Source organism: Nannospalax galili, unplaced genomic scaffold, assembly GCF_000622305.1.
Source record: "Nannospalax galili isolate Female #2095 unplaced genomic scaffold, S.galili_v1.0 scaffold309, whole genome shotgun sequence".
NCBI lineage: Eukaryota > Metazoa > Chordata > Mammalia > Rodentia > Spalacidae > Nannospalax > Nannospalax galili.
In genome coordinates, this window is record NW_008359589.1 from 1,091,709 (window position 1) to 1,110,716 (window position 19,008).

The following is a 19,008-nucleotide window of genomic DNA, read 5'->3' on the forward strand; positions in this document are numbered from 1 at the left end:
GGACCTGTCCTAACCTCGTAAGAAACATGCTTGCCAGGAAGCCAGTGTACAGGTGTCAATGAATGGACACAGCTCTCCAGTGGCCAGAATAGTCACAATTGCTTTCCAAGGCACCCACTTCCTGGAGAGGGATGTATAACCAGAAGGTTGCTTGGTGAACCTCTAAAAGGAGGAAGGGATGGCTGTGGACTAGGTTTAGGACACCATTATACTGTCCACTAAAGGGTGTCCTTGAGTGGACTGTTCTTGATGTGCCTTTTTCTGACAGACATATAACATCATTTCAAGAGTTCTGGAGGTACAGCCTTCACAGAGTGACCACTCCTCAGCTTCAGCAAACTGTATCCTTAGGGGCATGAATTCATTAATGTGAAGCTACTAAATCTGACTTTTATTATTGTTTAAGAAAAGCTGGCAATCTGGATTTTTAGGTGAAATCATGTTCGAATGCTGATAACCAACTCAAAAAATTTTAGAAATGCTCCTTTAGACAAGAGCAAAACAAACATGTTGGGAAGCCAGAAACGGTAGCTCATACCTGAAAGCCCATTTTCTTGGACACCGGTTACATTTATTTAATCAATCAATCAATTATATATAAATCCTCTCTCTCAAGCCATACACCATAATGTATGCCTGTAATCACAACATTTGGGAGATGGAGGCAGGAAAATCAGAAGTACAAGGTCATCCTCCCATTCATAGTGAGAGACCAGTCTGAGCTACGTTGAGACTTTGTCTCTACAAACAAAAAATAAGGAGGCTGGAGAGATTAAGAGTACCAGCTGCCCTTGCAGAGGACCCGGGTTCAGTTCCCAGCACTCACATGACAGCTAACAACTGTCTATAACTCCAGTTCCAGGGGAATCCGATGCTCTCTTCTGACCTCAGCATTGCACAACACAGGGTCACTTACACACAATGCACTCATACATATAAAATAAAAATAATAAATAAAATTAAATGAAAAAAAGAGAAAAAATACATAACCAGAGAGAGGAGGTGGGGGAGCAGAACAAGACCAGATCCTCTTCTGGCCCCTTCAGGCACACATGTGCATATGCTAACACATAGATATGTAGACATAAATAAAAGTAAAATCTTAAGAAAAGAGGCAAACAGCATTTTCCAGGGAGGGTAAGCAAAGTGAAACACAAAGCTACGTGGATAGGCTGATCCCTGAGAGGTCAGTTCTTCCAAGGTAGGTCAGCTCACACCACACACATACAGAAATCAGGAAAGCACTGTAACCACACACACACACAGAGAGAGAGAGAGAGAGAGAGAGAGAGAGAGAGAAAGAGACAGAGACAGACAGAGAGACTGTGATAAGAATCATGTGTTAGAATCAGTAATCAGCTAGAAAAAAGGAGCATGTGATGGGCATCAAGAGGGAAGAAGACCAACCAGAAGCATCTCCCTGATCCTCATCTCGACTGGCTTATCTGTTTCTCTGAACTGGAGATCTACCTGTATCCCACCCCACATCCCACATCCTTTGTTAGGCCTATGAGTCCTTCTGGCTTCCTGGGCTCCAGTGTCTAGCTCTGCTTGATGCTTATTCTGCGTTTTGCAGATTTTTCTTCAGCTCTGCCTCAACACTGACAAATGTTTTTTACATGAGACAGTCATGCTTAGAGGGAACAAGTATGGTGTTGATTCAGCACTAGCCGGTAGTCAGGTGCTCCTTGCTGCCTCTCCCACTTCCCCACCCCCCATTCCACGTCTCACTATCCACACCTCCTGTGTTGTTTATGGGAGTAGTTTATCTTTTCCTTGCCGCCAGGTGGAACAAAGCATCAGGGTCTTAACTCTGTGCCTGTCGTTTCTTAGATCTTTTCCTAAGCAAACAAAATCTCCGAGAAAAACTTTGGCGCCAGTTTTATAAATGACAATCTTCCCTGGTGCCACACTCAACCCAGCCTTCCTACTACCTCCAGGGAAGCCCCTGGAGCAGTTTAGGGGCCTGTCAGGGTCCTCTATGAGAACTGAGAACTCGGTTGTGTCCGAGAGCCCTTCTACACGCCAAGCAGTGTTTATGGTTCCTGTAAGTCAGTCCTGGAGAATGGAAAAGACAGGCAGAAATGCAACGCGAAGAAGAAGGGTGGTCTTGGAGTGGGGCTTCTCAAAATGTTTCCTCAAGGGATCCCATTATAGTACTTATGAGGACTTCTAAAGAATATTTCGTTTTGTCCTTTTAACAACTTTTATCCTGCATGATCTTGTTCTAATTACCTCCTCTGACCTCAATATCCTCTGATTTAGGACTAAAATAGCCACTTGAAAAGTGTGAAAATCAATTGATTCGTGGCATGGCGGTGTACGCCTTTAATCCCAGCAGAGGCAGGTGATCTCTGTGAGTTCTAGATCAGCCTGGGCTACAATGTGAGAGACCCTGCCTTGAAAAAACAAACACACACACACACACACACACACACACACACACACACACACACAAATCAAATGAGATAAATGGCAAGCATACTCCAAGTACACTCCGCACCTGCATGAAAATGGGTTATATCACCGTATAGTATAATTAAAATTAATGATACGTGAGGTCAAAGTAATTTTTCAATTCTGAAAAATTTGCAAATAGTCCTTGTTATTGGTACCATTATCTTCTTTAAGTGGGTCTTGGAGAGGCGACCAAGTTGTAATGTTACTCATCCAAGTACCAGGGAGTAACAAATTATGACAGAAAGGACGAACTCTAAAATTGTCTGTGGAAAAGACTTGGAATCCTGGTCCCCCAACTCACTGGTTATATGGACACATGGGTAAATCTGTCTGCATCATCTTAATTTCCTCATAAGTATGAGAGGGAGGTAGAACGAGATAATCAACATTTCTTTCCTAAGGTCTGGTAAGAATTTGGAATGTCTGCTGAGTGTTGGCACCAGGTAGATACCAAACAAACAAACAAATTTATTCTGGCAGAACTTTAGAGCTACAGCCATGTAGTCTGTGAGTTGCCTGCTTCCCTGAATTCTTCAGGGAAGCCTAATTTCCCTTTTTCTTCTTCATGCCTTTCTTACTAAACATGCTTTCTTTAAGGCTTCGGGCTGCCCCTAGTCTTGCATTTCTTTACTTTTTCTCTAAAGCTTCCTTCTCCCAGCCCTGTGGCTGCCAGTCAGCCGTGTCTGACCTCCATACAGGCTCTACGGCTATCTTCCTTTCTTCCTACCATTCACCTCCTCAAGGCAGCTGACCAGCTCACCTGCCCTGAGGATTTCTTTTTCTTTTAAAATTCTAATAAAATTGTAAAATTGTAAAAAATTATATATAATCTCAAAGGTTGCTTAAAAAAAACCTCCTCTAGGCCTTTCTGTGTGTATGTCTCTCTCTCTCTGTCTGTCTGTCTCTCTGTCTCTGTCTCTCTCTCTAGGTGAGTTAAGTGGAGATAGATTTGTAGCCTGATAAACTGAAACCAGGAGCCAATAAAGTTGTGCAAAAAGTTGAATACATGTGCTTTCCCTGTCCATGGACTTCAGGTGAGATTCCTAAAAACAAAACAAAACAAAACAAAAAACAACCCTGCAGGTTAGTGACTATGACTAGAAAGGGAAGAGGCCTGGAATTGATTTGATCTATTTAGTAATGTTGATTACCAGTAGAGACAATTTCAATTACTCCAAAAAGGGAGTTAATGGCAGTGTAATTTGAGCTAACAGAACACTTCCTGTTCTAAGAGCTTTGTCGGAGATCTAAGTACCCCAAGAGGCCAGTTCCAGCCCTGGGGAAGCTGCCCAGTATTGACTGTTCCATTGGAGCTGTGACCTCCCAGGGACAGGGCAGGGCAAGACAATGTTTATCACTGCCACACTTGATAGCTGCCTGTTTTTTCCGGCACCTTCCCTCACCTCCATCTCTCACAGCCACACATTTCAGTGTCAGGTGGCCAGGTGTCAGGCACTGAGCTTCAGGACTTGAACTTCCACTGTTGGATTTTGGTTTTGCTTTTTGTGTGAATAATTCTATGTCTTGTTTTATTCCATTTTTGAATAGGAATGATTAAGTATGTTACTTGTTTTTTATTTTATAGGAGCCCACTATTAAGAGACTTTGGTGTTTTGAAATTTTGGAATTTTTGAAGGCTTTTGGGGGCTTTTTGGAGTTGGACTGTATTTTATATTATGATATTAACATGAGAGTACTGGGGCGCCCAGCCCCATGGACTAAGTAACTACCAGGTTCTCGACTTCTCCAGTGTGAGACAGCCCCTGTAGGAGCACTCCACTGCTAAGGTGACCAGCCTCAACTCAAGGACCAAGCAACTACAGGTTTCTCAGTGTCTTAGATATGACTCCACTGTTAAATTCTTTATGGGACCAGAGAGATGACTCAGCAGTTAAGAGCACTGACTGCTTTTGCAGAGGACCTGGGTTCAATTCCCAGCCCCTACATGGCAGTTGACCACCATCCATAACTCAAGTTACAGGGAATCTGACACCCTCTTCTGACCTCTGTGGGCATGACATGGGTGTATTTACATACATGCAGGCAATACACTCATACATATAAAATAAAAATAATAAATACAAAGTAAGTTCTTCCTATATATCTGTATATATACACACATACACATTCTATCAGTCCTATTCTTCTAAAGAACACTGACTAATACAGCCCTAAATTGTATAAGAGTGAAGAAAGCTAGCTGGGCGTAAGCATGCAAGCAAGCAAGGGTTCATGCATTATATCCTCTCTCTGCTCTTGACTGTGGATGTGATGCTTTAAGTTCCTGCCTTGACTTCCCTGCAGTCATGAACCATAACCTGGAATTGTGAGCCAAATAAATCCCTTTCTCCCTAAGTTGCTTTGTTGAGGTGGGTTTTTTTTTTTTTTTTTTTTTTTTTTTTTTTTTTTTTGGTCTTTTTGAGACAGGGTCTCCCTGTAGCCCCAGCTGTCCTGGAACTCACTATGTAGACCAAGCTGGCCTTGAACTCACAGAGATCTGCCTGCCTCTGCTGGGATTACAGGCGTGCGCCACCACACCCAGCCTTTTGTTTCGGTATTTTATCATAGCAACAGAATGAAACTAGAACACCTCCCTAGTTTTCTGGTTTACCTATTTGCTCTCTACCAATCCCAGGATTAAACCAAATTAACAGAAGACAGTGGCAGCACAAAAGGCTGCTCTTGGCTGTGGAAGAAGCAGTAGAGTTTCCCCCAGACCACTTCCTCCATCTGGACATTTATGGGCTTGTGAGTCAAGGGTCACTCTGGAAAACAAAAAAGGCAGCACCTGGTGGATGACAAGCACATTGATATGGGACTAGGCATCTCTGAAATGTGTATGAGTATTTTGCCTGCACATATTAAGTGCACCTATGTCATGCAATGCCTGAAAAGCCCAGAAGAGGGTGTCAGATCCCCATGGAACTGGATTTATGAATGGCTGTTAGGCACTGTATGGGTGCTGGGACCCAAACCCAGGTCCTCTGCAAAAGCAGTTGGTGCTCTTAACTGCTGAACCCAGTCCCTTCAAATACATATTCTGAGAAACAAATTTTCTTTCTTTTCTCCCTTCCTTCCTGCTCTCCTTTCTTCCTCCTTCCCTTCCTTCCTTCCTTGTCTATGTTGTTATTGTTGTTGTCATCATCGTTTTTGAGACCACGGCTAGCCCTGTAGCCGAGGCTGACATCAAAGTCATGATCTTCCTGCCTCAGCCCCCAGAGTGCTAGGATTATAGGCCTAACCTATCATACTTCTTGGCACAAATTTTATTTTTCATGATCAACCTATTTCTGAAAACAGTATGCTCAAGGTGAGTATATGAAAATAGAACATTTCTTTCTTCCTCAATGGAAATGACACCTTGTGATTTGGACTTGATTTCTATGGCTCTTAATCTTCTAATTAACAATGTGGAAACCAGCATTCAAAACCATGGAAGCAAAGGTTTAGACTGAATTATTTGGAACTGAATAATATCTCAATTTTTATTTTAAAATATTTGGGCTTAATAAATCCTTTCATCCCCTTAGGATTCAACTTCCAGTTTATGTGCTATCGGTCACAGATGAGCATCATGCATCACTACTGTAAAATTATGTTGAAATAGCAGGAATTATGTGTGTGCTGGGAGGCACAGCTGCAGTCCTCTCACCTGGGGTTTTCTTTGTCACGGTTTAGAAATATTGAATAGAAAATTCTGGAAATAAGTCATTAGTCCTAATTTCATGCCAGGCATGGAGTCTCCTTTGAGATGATGAAAGAAAAAATATTCTGGAATTATTTGGTGGTAATGGTTGCAGCAACTTAATTGACTACACTGAAAAGAAATGAACTGTATATGTTTAAAAGAGGATTCATTTTTTATTTACTTCTATTTTATGTGCATGAGTGTTTTGCCTGCATATATGTAAGTGCACCCATGTCATACAATGTCTGCAGAGGTCAGAAGATAGGTGTTGGATCTCCTGGAACTGAAGTTAAGGATGTTTGTTAGCTGCCTTATAGGTGCTGGGAACTGAACCCAGGTGCTCTGGAAAAGCAAATAGTGCTCTTAGCCACTGAGCCATCTCCCCAGCCCCTAAAAAGGTGATTTTTATGGTATGTAAATTATATCTCAGTAAAACATATGTACACTAAAGTTTTGAAATCTCCCTTGCCGAAGGTACAGCGCCATTGCAAGAAGATTCAGTTGTCAGCTTAAGCTTCTTTTGACCAAGGGAATTTGAGCATCAAAATAATTACTACAAATTATTGCATGGTTTGACAAAGTCCAGGTAGCAATTCATTATTTAAAACTACAATACTTGAATAATATTAGCATTCATCCTGTTTTTCCTGTACAAGTTGTGCCTAAAAAATAACTGAAGCTGGGCATGGTGACACACGCCTTTAATTCCAACACTCAGGAGGTAGGAGCAGGAAAATTTCTTTAAGTTCAAGGCCAACATGATCTACATAGCAAGTTCCAGGCCAGGAAGGACTACATAGTGAGACCCTGTCTCAAACACAAATCAATAATTAAAAATAACTAAGAGTGGGTAAGGATGAGACTCTCTTTATAGATTTAAATTAGTGAACAATGAAGGAATAATGAAATCATAATCATTTGCAAACCTAGTGAATTAATGTATCAAGGCAATAATTATCAGTGACTGCTTAAAACACAGAGAGACAGTCAGATATCATGTACCTCTGACAGGAGCACCTACCCAATGTACCCATGAAGCACTTGCCTAAAAGTAATAAAATCTAACCAGAATCTGATCAGGCCTCAGCAAACAGATGAGCTTGTTAAACAACTTTATAGGGATACAATTCTCAAGTGTAGATTGTGGAATAGCCAGGAAATGAAACAAGCCAAAATCTCTATCATTTTGTACTATGAAAATGTAGTACATAGAGACAATAGAATTTTATTCAGCTGCAAAGAACCATGAAATTATGAAATTTGCAAGAAAATGGATGGAACTAGAAAATATTATACTGGATGGGATAAGCCAGGCCCAGAAAGACAATGCCTGTGTTCTTTCTAGTGTGTGGATCCTAGCTAAGAATTCTTACTGCATTTAACTTGGTGTGCCCAGAGGGGCCAGGAAGCTAGAAAAGAGCCTTTAGAAGGAGTGGAGAGACAGAGGCTTAAGGGAGGAGGGATAGTACTAAGGTTTGAGCAGACAAGGGACTGAGAGACCATGGTAGAAGAGAAAAGAGTAATCAAAACTAATGAACTATGAAAAAGTGTGGAAACCTACCATTTAGAAGCTTATTAAAAACTATAATTTAAGGCCAACAAGATGGTTCAACAGGCAAAGATGCTTGTTACACAATTCTGCTGACCTGAGTTTGATCCCTGGAAACTGTAAAGGTGGAAGGAAAGAACCAACTCCACGGGTTGCTCTCTGACCATGTGCCATGGCATGTGTACCCACAAACATACAACATGCATACACACACATACACACACACACACACATACAATGGGTGGATAATAAGCCTCCCAGAAGCCATAAGTTATTAAACAATTATCCCATTGTCAGGTATACCTCCCTACCAATTAATTGTTGGTCAGGGAGGCCCCAGAGGCCACCCAAACAATGCAGGCTATTGCCATTGCTCTTAGTTGTCCACTACAACTAGATGGCAAGACTGTATTACTTAGTTACCACATACTTTGGTCTCAGGATATAGAGAACTCAAGCTAGAACTGAACTGGAAACTGTTCTATGCAGGCTGCTAGGGGAAGATGTCAACAGTCTTAACCACTTGTGAACACGGTGAGCTACAATAGTGATCTGAAGATGTGCCTGCTGGTACAATGATGGAATGATTATTACAGGGGTAACCAACACCACTTTATGGTTAGATTTGAGGACTGATCCCATAGGAGGGAAGTCATGCCAGTAATACTGGTCAAGAGCTGGGGAGTTCATAGGCCTTAAGGGGGAACTCACTGTTGTTGTGCCAGACATACATATTGTCAAACTGCCTCCTAAATACTTCTGTTTTTGTTTTTTTTCTGTGAGTTCTGCTTTCAGCCTTCATCAGCGAAACTTCTTGTTGCAGCAACTGGTGGTTAATGCAGAGATTCATAACTGGTCAAAGTGCCAAGAATATGTGACAGTGGAATGCTCAGCCCTGAATAAGACATCTCTATCACTCCCTTCGAGGTCTGGGGAACATCATGGAAGAAGGGGCAGAAAGCACGTAAGAGGCAGAGGATGGGGAGGTGTGTGACAAAAAGATGTCTTCTCGACATGACTTGGTAGTTGCACTCATGAACTTAGCCACAGCAGTGGTTAGACCTGCACAAGACTGAGCCCCAAAACATTTTTCTCATGGATAGGCCCTCCCTGAGGGATAATGAGGGGGTATCATTTTCTTAAATGTTGTAGCCACTGGTAAGTTGTTCATATGCCAGTAAATAACTTCCCACCCATGTGAACAAATCCAATTAAACTCAGTAGGACACACACACACACACACACACACACACACACACACACACACACACACACACACACACACACACACACACACACACACACACACCTTGTTAGAGGGAGACTTGCTGGAAAAGAGAGAGGAGAAATGGGGGTGAAAATGACTAAAATTCATTATATACATGTGTGAAACCGTTAAAGAAAAGAATTAGAATAGTAAAAGAAGAATAAAGATAATATATAGATTGTGGGAGTGAATGTGAAGAACAGACTTAAAAGAATTAACCAGAGCCAGTGCAGGAAACTTACTTGCATCTGGAATCAAACAAGCAGATCATTAAAGAACATTAAAAGATTTTTATTAGACCATGAAGAAATTATGAACATTGACTGAATATTTGATAACTTAATGAATTATTAATAGTTTTAGACATTGTGATATTATTATTTGTTATATAACTGTGTGTTATGTGTGATGTCTGTATGAGTGTAGGTGTTTGAGTGCAGGGATGTGCATGCTATGGTACACTCAAGAATTGGTTTTATCCTTCCGCTGTGGGATCTGGGGATCAAATTCATATCATCAGGCTTGTGCAACAAGCACTTTTACCCACTGAGTCATCTTACCAGCCCGTGATGATTAATTAATGTATCAATGTGAATGGTCATTGGGTGGCCAGATATTTGGTCAAACATTATCCTAAACTTATCTGCGAGGGTGTTTTAAGGCTGAAAGCTGCAGCAGATTGCTCCCCCTAATGTGGGTAGCACACCTAATCAGAAGAGAACATAAAGGCTGATCCTTCATTGACTGAAAGGGAACTTCTTGGGACCTGCTTCTAGAATTGGGCCACTGATCTTCCCTACTGTTGGAGCTCAGCTGAAAACCAGTTCTTGGATTTCAAGCCTGCTGGGTTTCAGACTGAGGTTTATTCTCCTGCCTCAGACTTGGACTAGAACTCTACAGATTCTTTTGGATCCCCAGCTGGGTGCATTCAGTTACAGTGTTTTCGTTTTGGTGTTTTTCAGTTCTGGAGCTCCAACCTAGGCCATGCTAGAAGCACTCTCCCACCAGCCACACTCCCGAATATACTAATTATAAATATGTACACTATGGGATTTCTCTGCCTCCATAAATCATACAGCTGATTCCTTATAAATCTCCACTCCCCTTCCATCCTATTCCCTGTTCTCGTGTCCTTTCCTGTCTTCTCGCCCTCTCTATATACAACCATGTAATATCACACTTCCTTTTCTCCTGGAGAGCCCTAACAGGGATTGTAATATGTCATGGTTATATGTATAACAAAGTCTTTGTCCTTTTGAAATACATCTTGAAAACTCACATAACTTAGTTCAATAAAATTCAATATTCATTTTTTGTGTTTTATTTTAACCAATTGGGACTTAAAAATACTTTCTTGAGTTGATTAAGAATAGCTTATCTAGCCAGGCATGGTAGCATACGCCTTTAATCCCAGCATTTGGGAGGCAGGGGCAGGCAGATTTCTGTGAGTTTGAGGCCAGCCTGGTGACTTCCAGGACAGCTGGGGCTATGAGGAGAACCTGTCTCAAGAAAAAAAAAAAAAATTGAGAAAATTCATTTTCCCTGGGAAGAAAATGAAGTTAGAGATGAAGTTCAAGATTTACACACACACACACACACACACACACACACACACACACACACACACACACACACAAATTCCAAATGAATTGCAGACCTAATGGGAAAAACAAGTTTATTAGAAGAAGATGCAGGAAAGAATATTTTGGAAGTAGAGACACAAGACATAGAAGGTTGGATAAGAGAAACAACATGCATTGTGAGAATACAAAAATTTCATATCATAACTGATATGAAAGGTCCTACAAATTGACAAAAAAACAGAAGCTGTGCAGACAATATGAGCAATTCATAGAAAGGGAAATCAAAACAAGTAAAACCATGGACAGATATGCACACTGAGTTCCCTAACCTTGAAGTACTTGCTCCATAGAGCTGACAATGTCCTGTTGTGCGTGTGCTCTGCTCTGTGTCCTCACAGTGATGGTGGTGGCGATGTGTTCTTTTGTTGTCCCATAGGAAATGCATACTGGCTTGCTCTGGTTCTGTGCTCTGCTGGCCAGATCTGTAATCTTCTAGGTAAACTCCAATTTCTCTGAAACACCGCTTTCTGTCCTGAACTGCATTTAGGGTCTCCGAAGCCCCTTGCTCTTCACAAGAACTCAGGAGAGGCCAGAAGTTCAGGCTTTCCCTGGAAGTGCAAACACTCTATTTGGAATTTCTCCTGTCATCCATTCCCATCATACTAGGGCTCCCAGGTCTAGGTCTCCACCCCTCCCCCACCTTTCTCCACCACTAACATCCTCGCTTTTCTACCTTCTTCGCAGAGTCAAGTCCCCCACCTAGACTGAAAAGCGCTGCTTTCCTTAGGGCAGGGGCCTTTTGGCCACCCACAAAGACTTGGGATCCTTTGAGCTGGGACCGTCCACAGCCCCGTGGTGTAACGGTGTAGTGGGAAGCGAGGTTTCTCTCTCTCTCTCTCTCTCTCTCTCTCTCTCTCTCTCTAATGATGAATGAATCTTTAGAATATCAAAATCATTAATAACTTGATTTTACATGACTTTTGAAATGGGGTCTCACTATGTAGCCCCAGCTGGCCTGTAAACGTTCAGGTAGAACAGACTGCTATCAATCTCACTGCAATCCGCTTGCCTCTGCCCAAGAGCCAAGGTGTGTCTTCTCTGCCTACCTGTCCCCTGGTCCTTCTCCCCCACCATCTCTCCTCCCATCCTCCCCCTCCAGCCAGCCTCTCTTTTCCGAGAGTGGTAGTAGGTCTCGTTCTGTGCTCCTCTGCAGGAGCCAATCAGCGAGCCGCAGCCGCTGGATTCGGAGTTCTGGCGTTTAAAAGGCGCTCTGCGGAGCTGCCGCTCCTGCTCTGGGAGAGAGTACACGGCTGGGATCCGGTATCCAGACTCGCAGGCAACGCCCAAGGCTCTGGATTGCACCTTCCAACCGGCTTGGGGACATCTATCCTCCACTTCCAGAAAAGTTTGGATAAAGTGAACTTGGGTTGGATTTCGGGAAGGTGGCAGCTGCGCCCTCAGCTCCCTCCCTCTTGGCTTTCGGGATGCCCCCACTTCCAGCCTCCTCCAGCCTTCTCATCCTGACACCCAGCTCCCCAGCCATTCTTCTCTTTTCTTGAGTCCCTAGGCCTCTGTGGGGCCAGGGGCCTTCCTCTGCTCATTCTCCTTGGCTTTATCCCTGTCTTCTGAATGTTTCGCCCGTTTCCCAGCCTCGTCCCTGCCGTCCTCGTCCTTTTTTCTCTCCACTTCTAAACGTTTCCCACCCCATTTTATCCATCCAGCTTCTTACTTGCACCTTCACCCCCTGTTCATTCTCCTTCCTCTCTTTTCTTCCAGCAAACCCCGAGAATGGATTATGAGCCTTCTGGGACAGTCATCCCTTCGGCTGGGGGCCCCCTGTTTGCTCCCAATGCCACCATGCCCTGGCTGGGCAGGGATGAGGAGCTGGCCAAGTTGGAGATTGGCATCCTGACTACTGTCCTGGTTCTGGCCACAGGGGGCAACCTGGCTGTACTGTTGACACTGGGACGCCAGGGCCGCAAGCATCCCCGCATGCACCTGTTTGTGTTGCACCTGGCCTTGACTGACCTGGGTGTGGCCATCTTCCAGGTGCTGCCCCAGCTGCTGTGGGACATCACCTACCGCTTCCAAGGCTCTGATCTCCTCTGCCGGGCTGTCAAGTACCTGCAAGTGCTCAGCATGTTCGCCTCCACTTACATGCTGCTGGCTATGACACTGGACAGATACCTGGCTGTCTGTCACCCCCTGCGAAGTCTCCAACAGCCCAGTCAGTCTACTTACCCTCTCATTGTTGCTCCCTGGCTACTGGCTGCCATCCTCAGCCTCCCTCAAGTTTTCATTTTTTCTTTGAGAGAGGTGATCCAGGGCTCAGGGGTGCTGGACTGCTGGGCAGATTTCTATTTCTCTTGGGGGCCACAGGCCTACATCACCTGGACCACCATGGCCATCTTTGTCCTGCCGGTGGTCATCCTCACAGCCTGCTATAGCCTAATCTGCCATGAGATCTGCAAGAACCTTAAAGTCAAGACCCAGGCTGTCAGGGAGGAAGAAAGGGGCTGGAAGACTTGGAACAAGTCTTCATTATCTTCTCCCACTGTAGCCACTAGGGGGCTGCCGTCCCGCGTCAGCAGCATCAGCACCATCTCTCGAGCAAAGATCCGAACTGTGAAGATGACTTTTGTCATTGTGCTGGCCTACATTGCTTGCTGGGCACCATTCTTCAGCGTCCAGATGTGGTCTGTGTGGGACAAGAATGCCCCTAATGAAGGCAAGTATGTAGTTTGTGTGAGGTGTTGAGATAGAAAAGAGCAGAAGATGGGAGGACAAGAGGGCTAGGGTAAGGGTTACAAGGCCTCCCAGGGCCATGCAGGTAACGAATGTAGTAACTAAGAAAGTTGGTGCTTGTGTGTTGTAGAGTATACTTTGCTGCTGTGATGAATACCTAGCACTGAGTTTAAAGCAAAGACATTTATTTCTTAAGCTAAGAAATCTGGGAAGGCTCTTCTTGCAGGAGGGGTAGTGAAGGGCTTACATGTTGAAGAGACCCCTGGAAATGCCCCAATTGGCTTTTCAAGTGACATGCTTTAATAGTTACAGACATTTCCTTGATAACTTACTAGCCTATTAATCTATTAATCTATGAGCCTTTATGAGTCAATCACTTTCCAAAGACCCCACCCCGATCCACCACTGGCATATGACTTTGAGGGTTGTTTCTAATACAAGAATTCTGGGGACAAACATCCAAATCATAGCACTGACCCTTGTGAAAGGGACAGCTACAGTTCCTATCAAGCCTATCAATGCTATGTGATTATCAACTATGTGAAATTTCTTGATTTTTAAATTTTGGTTACTTATTTAACAATTTAAATATACTGTGTGATGCTAGTGAAAGACAGCTTTTGTAATGGCTTCCACAGCATGTGTATTAACATTAAAACAACACAAAGACTAATCTGTTGGCAGATTTTCTCAGCCAACTTCCAGTTTGGTATATGAGCTTTAGGATTGTAAATTACCAGAGTTGAAAGGGATTTTCAAATAATCTGGTCCAGGGGTCCTTTGGTGCAGAAACTTTCTTCTGTCTTGATACTGTTCCCTTCTGTACCTAAACGTGGCTTTGAGCCCCTTCTCAATAGCCCTCAGATGGCTGTTGTTGGCACATGACAGCCCTAAGATCTCAAGTTCAAATCCTTCATTATGCCACCAAGGAAAGGGAGGCTCAGAAAGGATTCATAATTTGCCCAAAGCCCCTCAGCTAGTACAAAGTCAAGTGCAGAGCCCAATCTTCCAGTTCTGTTTCTTTAAACTGCACCTTGCCCACAACTCCAATTCTTAACTTGGCTCTACAAAGAAAGCCTGAAAAACAAAATGGGGTCCTCTAAACATACTTAGTTAATTAAATCCAGCCTACTCCTAGCTGTAGCCAGGCACAGATTAGTAGGAAGAAGGATTTCCTTATACCAAGCATGTAAATCTGCATAGTACTATGGAATGGCTTTCTCTACAGTGCGTTTGAGTAACTTGGGGCTTGGAGATAAAGCAACTGGTCTAAAATAATACTGCTAGTAGGAGATGGAGCCAAGACTTGAATCAGGGGTTTTATGGGTCAAGTTCATCCACTATATGGCTTCCCTCCCAACACTTACAACCTACCCAATGGCACCAAGATGAGGTGATCATTTGCCCTTTATTAAGGAACTTGTGAAAAGATGGGATTCCCTATTAGGCAGTGTGGTTTTCCCTGCTTGCCTGTAGGACTCACAATATCATGAGCCTGTCCCTAATACCTTATCTGTGTAGAAATGATTTACCACTCATTGTAGGAACAAAGCACTGTCTTTACAATGTGCTCTTAGAAAGACTCAAAATCCATGGGCTTTCAGTCACTCTTTTAAACTTACTATTTCAGTGTGCTTAGTTCCTCCTCAGTACACTGACCTGCTGGCCATGCTTCAGAGTCTTTGGGCAGAGCCTGTGTCCTCGCCCCTGTCTCTTCCGCTGTTGTCTGCTGGATTTCTTCCTGGATTGGGTGTGGTAGATCTGCCCACAAAGGCTGAGAAACAAAGCATTCACAGAGTTTGATCCTTCCTCGTGGCACATCCACAGCTGCTACACTGTGCCAGACTCTGGTGGACCAAACCAAAAGATGCTTCCTAATCCATGGAATTTGTCCATCTAGCCCCAGATGGCATTGGTTATTCACCCCATGACTTGTTCCTTTGATCAAATGTTCTCAGCCTACATCATCCCTTTTCTTGCACTCACGAGGAGATAATTTTCCTGAAGCTTTCTTTCACACATGAGCTGGACCTTTAAAGTTAGTGGTTGAGGTCCAGGATCTCTGTTTTAGATCTGGAAGATCTGGTGGCAGCTCTTGTTCACTGTGCCACCAAATTTGAAAAGTTTGTAAGTTTCCTTCCAGCTCTAGCATTGCTTTCAAATACCCTACAACCTCCATAAAGAACAAGGTAATTTAGAAAGCCATCTGCACTGCAGCACAAGTGTGTCTAGCAGAAGGCCAGGAGCATCCTAGGAGCATTCCTCTTAGTAAAATGTGTTTCATTTAATTTCTAGAAAGAAAACTGGATCTGGGAGGAATCTCATCAAGGTTTCTCACTCATACATTTTGACTGCCTAAGAGAGAATTTGGTTTTTTTCCTGCTAGAGCGCTCATTCCTAGGAATGACGTCAAGACTGAGACGTAAGCAGTGGTCTGGAATGAGATGTGCAGAGGCTTTATACCTAGAATCTGTCCCTGTGCCTCACTTGGAAAGACGGCAGAGGGGACCTGTGTAAGACAGGGCCCTGCTTACATAGTCAGTGCTCACATGTTCAGTGACTGAATGTGTGAGACCGTCCCAGAGGGAGGAAGATGCAGTCTATAAGGCAACGTGAAGTCATGTCCATGGTACAAGTGAGGGTGGAGCTGAGGCCCTGAGTCTGGTTATTTTCCCTTGGTGTTTCATAAACGTCTCATTCTAGGTCTTTATCTACTAGGGCCCAGGTTCTTTAACTGTGGGTCGTTACCCCCTATGGGGTCACGTAGGTAGATGTGGGGATTGAAATATTTGGTAAAAATAGTTTCTGAACATACCATGATCAAGGACTAATTCAAAATAAAATGTGTGATAAAGCGAGGTGTTTCTGGCAATGCAATTCCACTGCAGCTTTGTTCTGAACTCACAACACTCATACCCATTATGAAAACAAAGACTCTTCTCCCCCGTGGAAAACCAACCCAGACTTGGGGACCTCGGAAAGGCTTTGGGGAAAAGGAATGAGGGAGGATGTTTCAGGAAGCAGGGGAAGGCTGGATGAGGCTTCAGTGGAGCGCTAGGACCAAGCAGGAAGGAGGTTAGGAGACATGCTAAAGAATCTAGCTTTGAAATTGTTCTGTAATGTGATGAATGTACTGGTTGGAATTATTCCCTCACCCAGGGTCAGACACATGCAGGAACGAGATGAAGATTGCCTACATGAGGAGGCAGCTAGAAGACAGCTGACATTATCCCAGAGTTGACTGGGCATGATAAATTTTATCTCACCATTTCTGTGAGTCGGGAATTTACAAACCCTTCTAGGGCTTAGTCTCTCACAGGGAAGCAATTATGCTGACAGCCAGGGCTGTAGTCATCTCAAGGCTCAACTGGAGAAGATCCATTTTCAAGCTCACTGTTGGCAGGTAGGCCTCAGTTGCACAGGCTGGCCACAGTCCTGCCATGAGACCTCTCCTAGGACTGCTTGCAGTGTGGCAGCTGGCTGCCCCCACAGTGAAGGAATTTTCGAGGCTTCATTTTGAATCTACTGCTTTGGGCCTGGAACAAAGGTGAATATGGTGACCAGCACATGCTGCTGAGAACGTTCTTTAGAAAACAGAAAGACCCAGGCCAGGTGTGGTGGTGCACACCTTTAATCCCAGCACTCGGGAGGCAGAGGCAGGTGGATCTCTGTGAGTTCAAGGCCAGCCTGGTCCACATAGTGAGTTCCAGGACAGCTGGGGCTACAGGGAGACCCTGTCTCAAAAAGACCCAAAAAAAAAAGAAAGAAAAAGAAAAAAAAGAAAACAGACCCCAAACACTTAAGTACTGTCACTTCTCAGCATGTTTTAAGTTAGAATATCCTTGAATTGTATTGTATTAGAATGGTTAATTATAAAAATCAGTTTGAATTGCTGACTTGAGTTTCATATGAAAAACAAAAAAGGGCTAGGGGGATGGCTCAATGGGTAAAGTGTTTGCTGTGCAAAAATAAGGACCTTAGCCTGGACCCCCAGCACCCACGTACAAAGCCTGGTGTGGTGGCACATGCCTGTAATCCCAGTACTGGAAGGCAGAGACAGAAGATCCTAAGAGCTTGTTGGCCAGTCAGTCTAGCCAGTCATGGGCTCCAGGTTCAGTAAGTGATCCAGTCTTTAAAAAAATAAGCTGGTGAGTTATACAGGAAGGTACATGGCATCAACCCTTAGCTTCCATACATGCATGTATTGGCCTGTGCAATGTGCACATGTACACAGACATGTATACACCACACATCTACACACCAAAAAAAAAAAAAAATAGAGAAAAAAAGTTACTGAATGAGCTTTGTCTTGGGATTAGGATAGAATTTCTGACAACTTCTAAAATGGCCTTAAGCCTTCTTCTGCCATTTTATATTACATATTCAAGCAAAGTGGCATTCTCAGCACTGACTTATCAAAATAGCAATCAACTCTGAAAAATATTCAAGATATCTGGATCATAAAATATCAAATATTTGGCTAATATTTGCTTATATAAAAATAATCAAGTACACCTGTCTCATTGGTATGAAATTTTGTTTAGACTTTAACAAATAATAAAATTCTGTATGTCAAAATTTATTATTTCTTATATTTAACTGTAGATAGAGCCAAATTAAGTAGAATTACATCGTTATGAGAAAATATGGGTAAACAGCTCAAAAACAACCATTTTGTTCTGGTCAATAGAAAAAAGAAAAAGTTATAATTTATTTTAAACATTTTTGTTTGGGGACTTAGCAAATTTTAAAACTAAATTTATAACCTCCACAACCTAAACTCCTTTGTAGTAGTTACAAATCTCTCTCTCCCTTCCTCTGGTCCTCTCTCTTCCTCCCTCTTCTCTCCCTTTCTCTCCCTCTCTCCTGTGTGTGTTACCATGTATGTTTATGTGGGTGAGTGTGTGTGTGCACATGTGCATGTGTCCATATGGAGAACAGATTTCTACATCAGATATCTCCTCGGTTGCTCTTCACCTTGTTTTTTGAGATAGGGTCTCTCTCTGAACCCAAAGCTCACCAATTCAGCTGGTTGGTTGGGAAGTATCTGGGATCCTCTTGCTTTCACTCCCGCATGCTGGGAAGACAGATGTGTGTTGCTACTCCCAGCTTTCACATGAATGCTAGGAATCTGAGCTCGGTCTCATGCTTATGTGGCAAGCATTTAAAACCAACTGAGCACCACCTCAGCCACAGCACCTTATCTTTTTTGATAATCCTATACCACAAGTAATAGAAACCCACTCACTTCATTCATCTGTCATACCCCTAGTACCTCTTTTGAATACTCATTTCCAGGAATTCCATTTAGGTTGTGTATGTGGCAAGGGCTGTCTCTTAGTGTTAAGTTGTCTCAATTTTCCAAACTCCTGGAACATGTAAATATTTGAAGCTTTCTTACTGGATGAATCCTATGTATTGAGGTTTGCGATTTAGCAGACTATAAGGAAATCTTAATATATCAGATTTCTAAAAAAGCCCTGTGGATATTTAGGGTTATTTTCTTTTTCTTTTTCTTTTTTTTATTGTTCTTGGGTTTCATTTTGTTTTAAATGTACTGTAAGCCAAACTTGTGCTTTCCTTCCAAACACAATATTGAACGCAGTATAACCCCTGTAAGACATAAAACTGAATGAGTTTTCACCCTTTAAAGAAGATCTCCATTTCATTTTAGAATATATTGTTCCTTGCAGAAAGACTCATTGTTTTTGCTATT

The 19,008-nt window shown here is 43.1% G+C and overlaps 1 protein-coding gene across 1 annotated transcript in view; it reads left to right on the plus strand.

Moving 5' to 3' along the window:
• Window positions 1-12,335: 12,335 nt before the first annotated feature.
• Avpr1b (arginine vasopressin receptor 1B) overlaps window positions 12,336-19,008 on the plus strand; it is a 16,750-nt gene continuing 10,077 nt past the window's right edge. Inside the window, exon 1 of the mRNA XM_008823355.1 lies at window positions 12,336-13,275. Within this exon, the coding sequence (XP_008821577.1) occupies window positions 12,336-13,275 (940 nt within the window). The remainder of the gene's footprint in view (window positions 13,276-19,008) is intronic.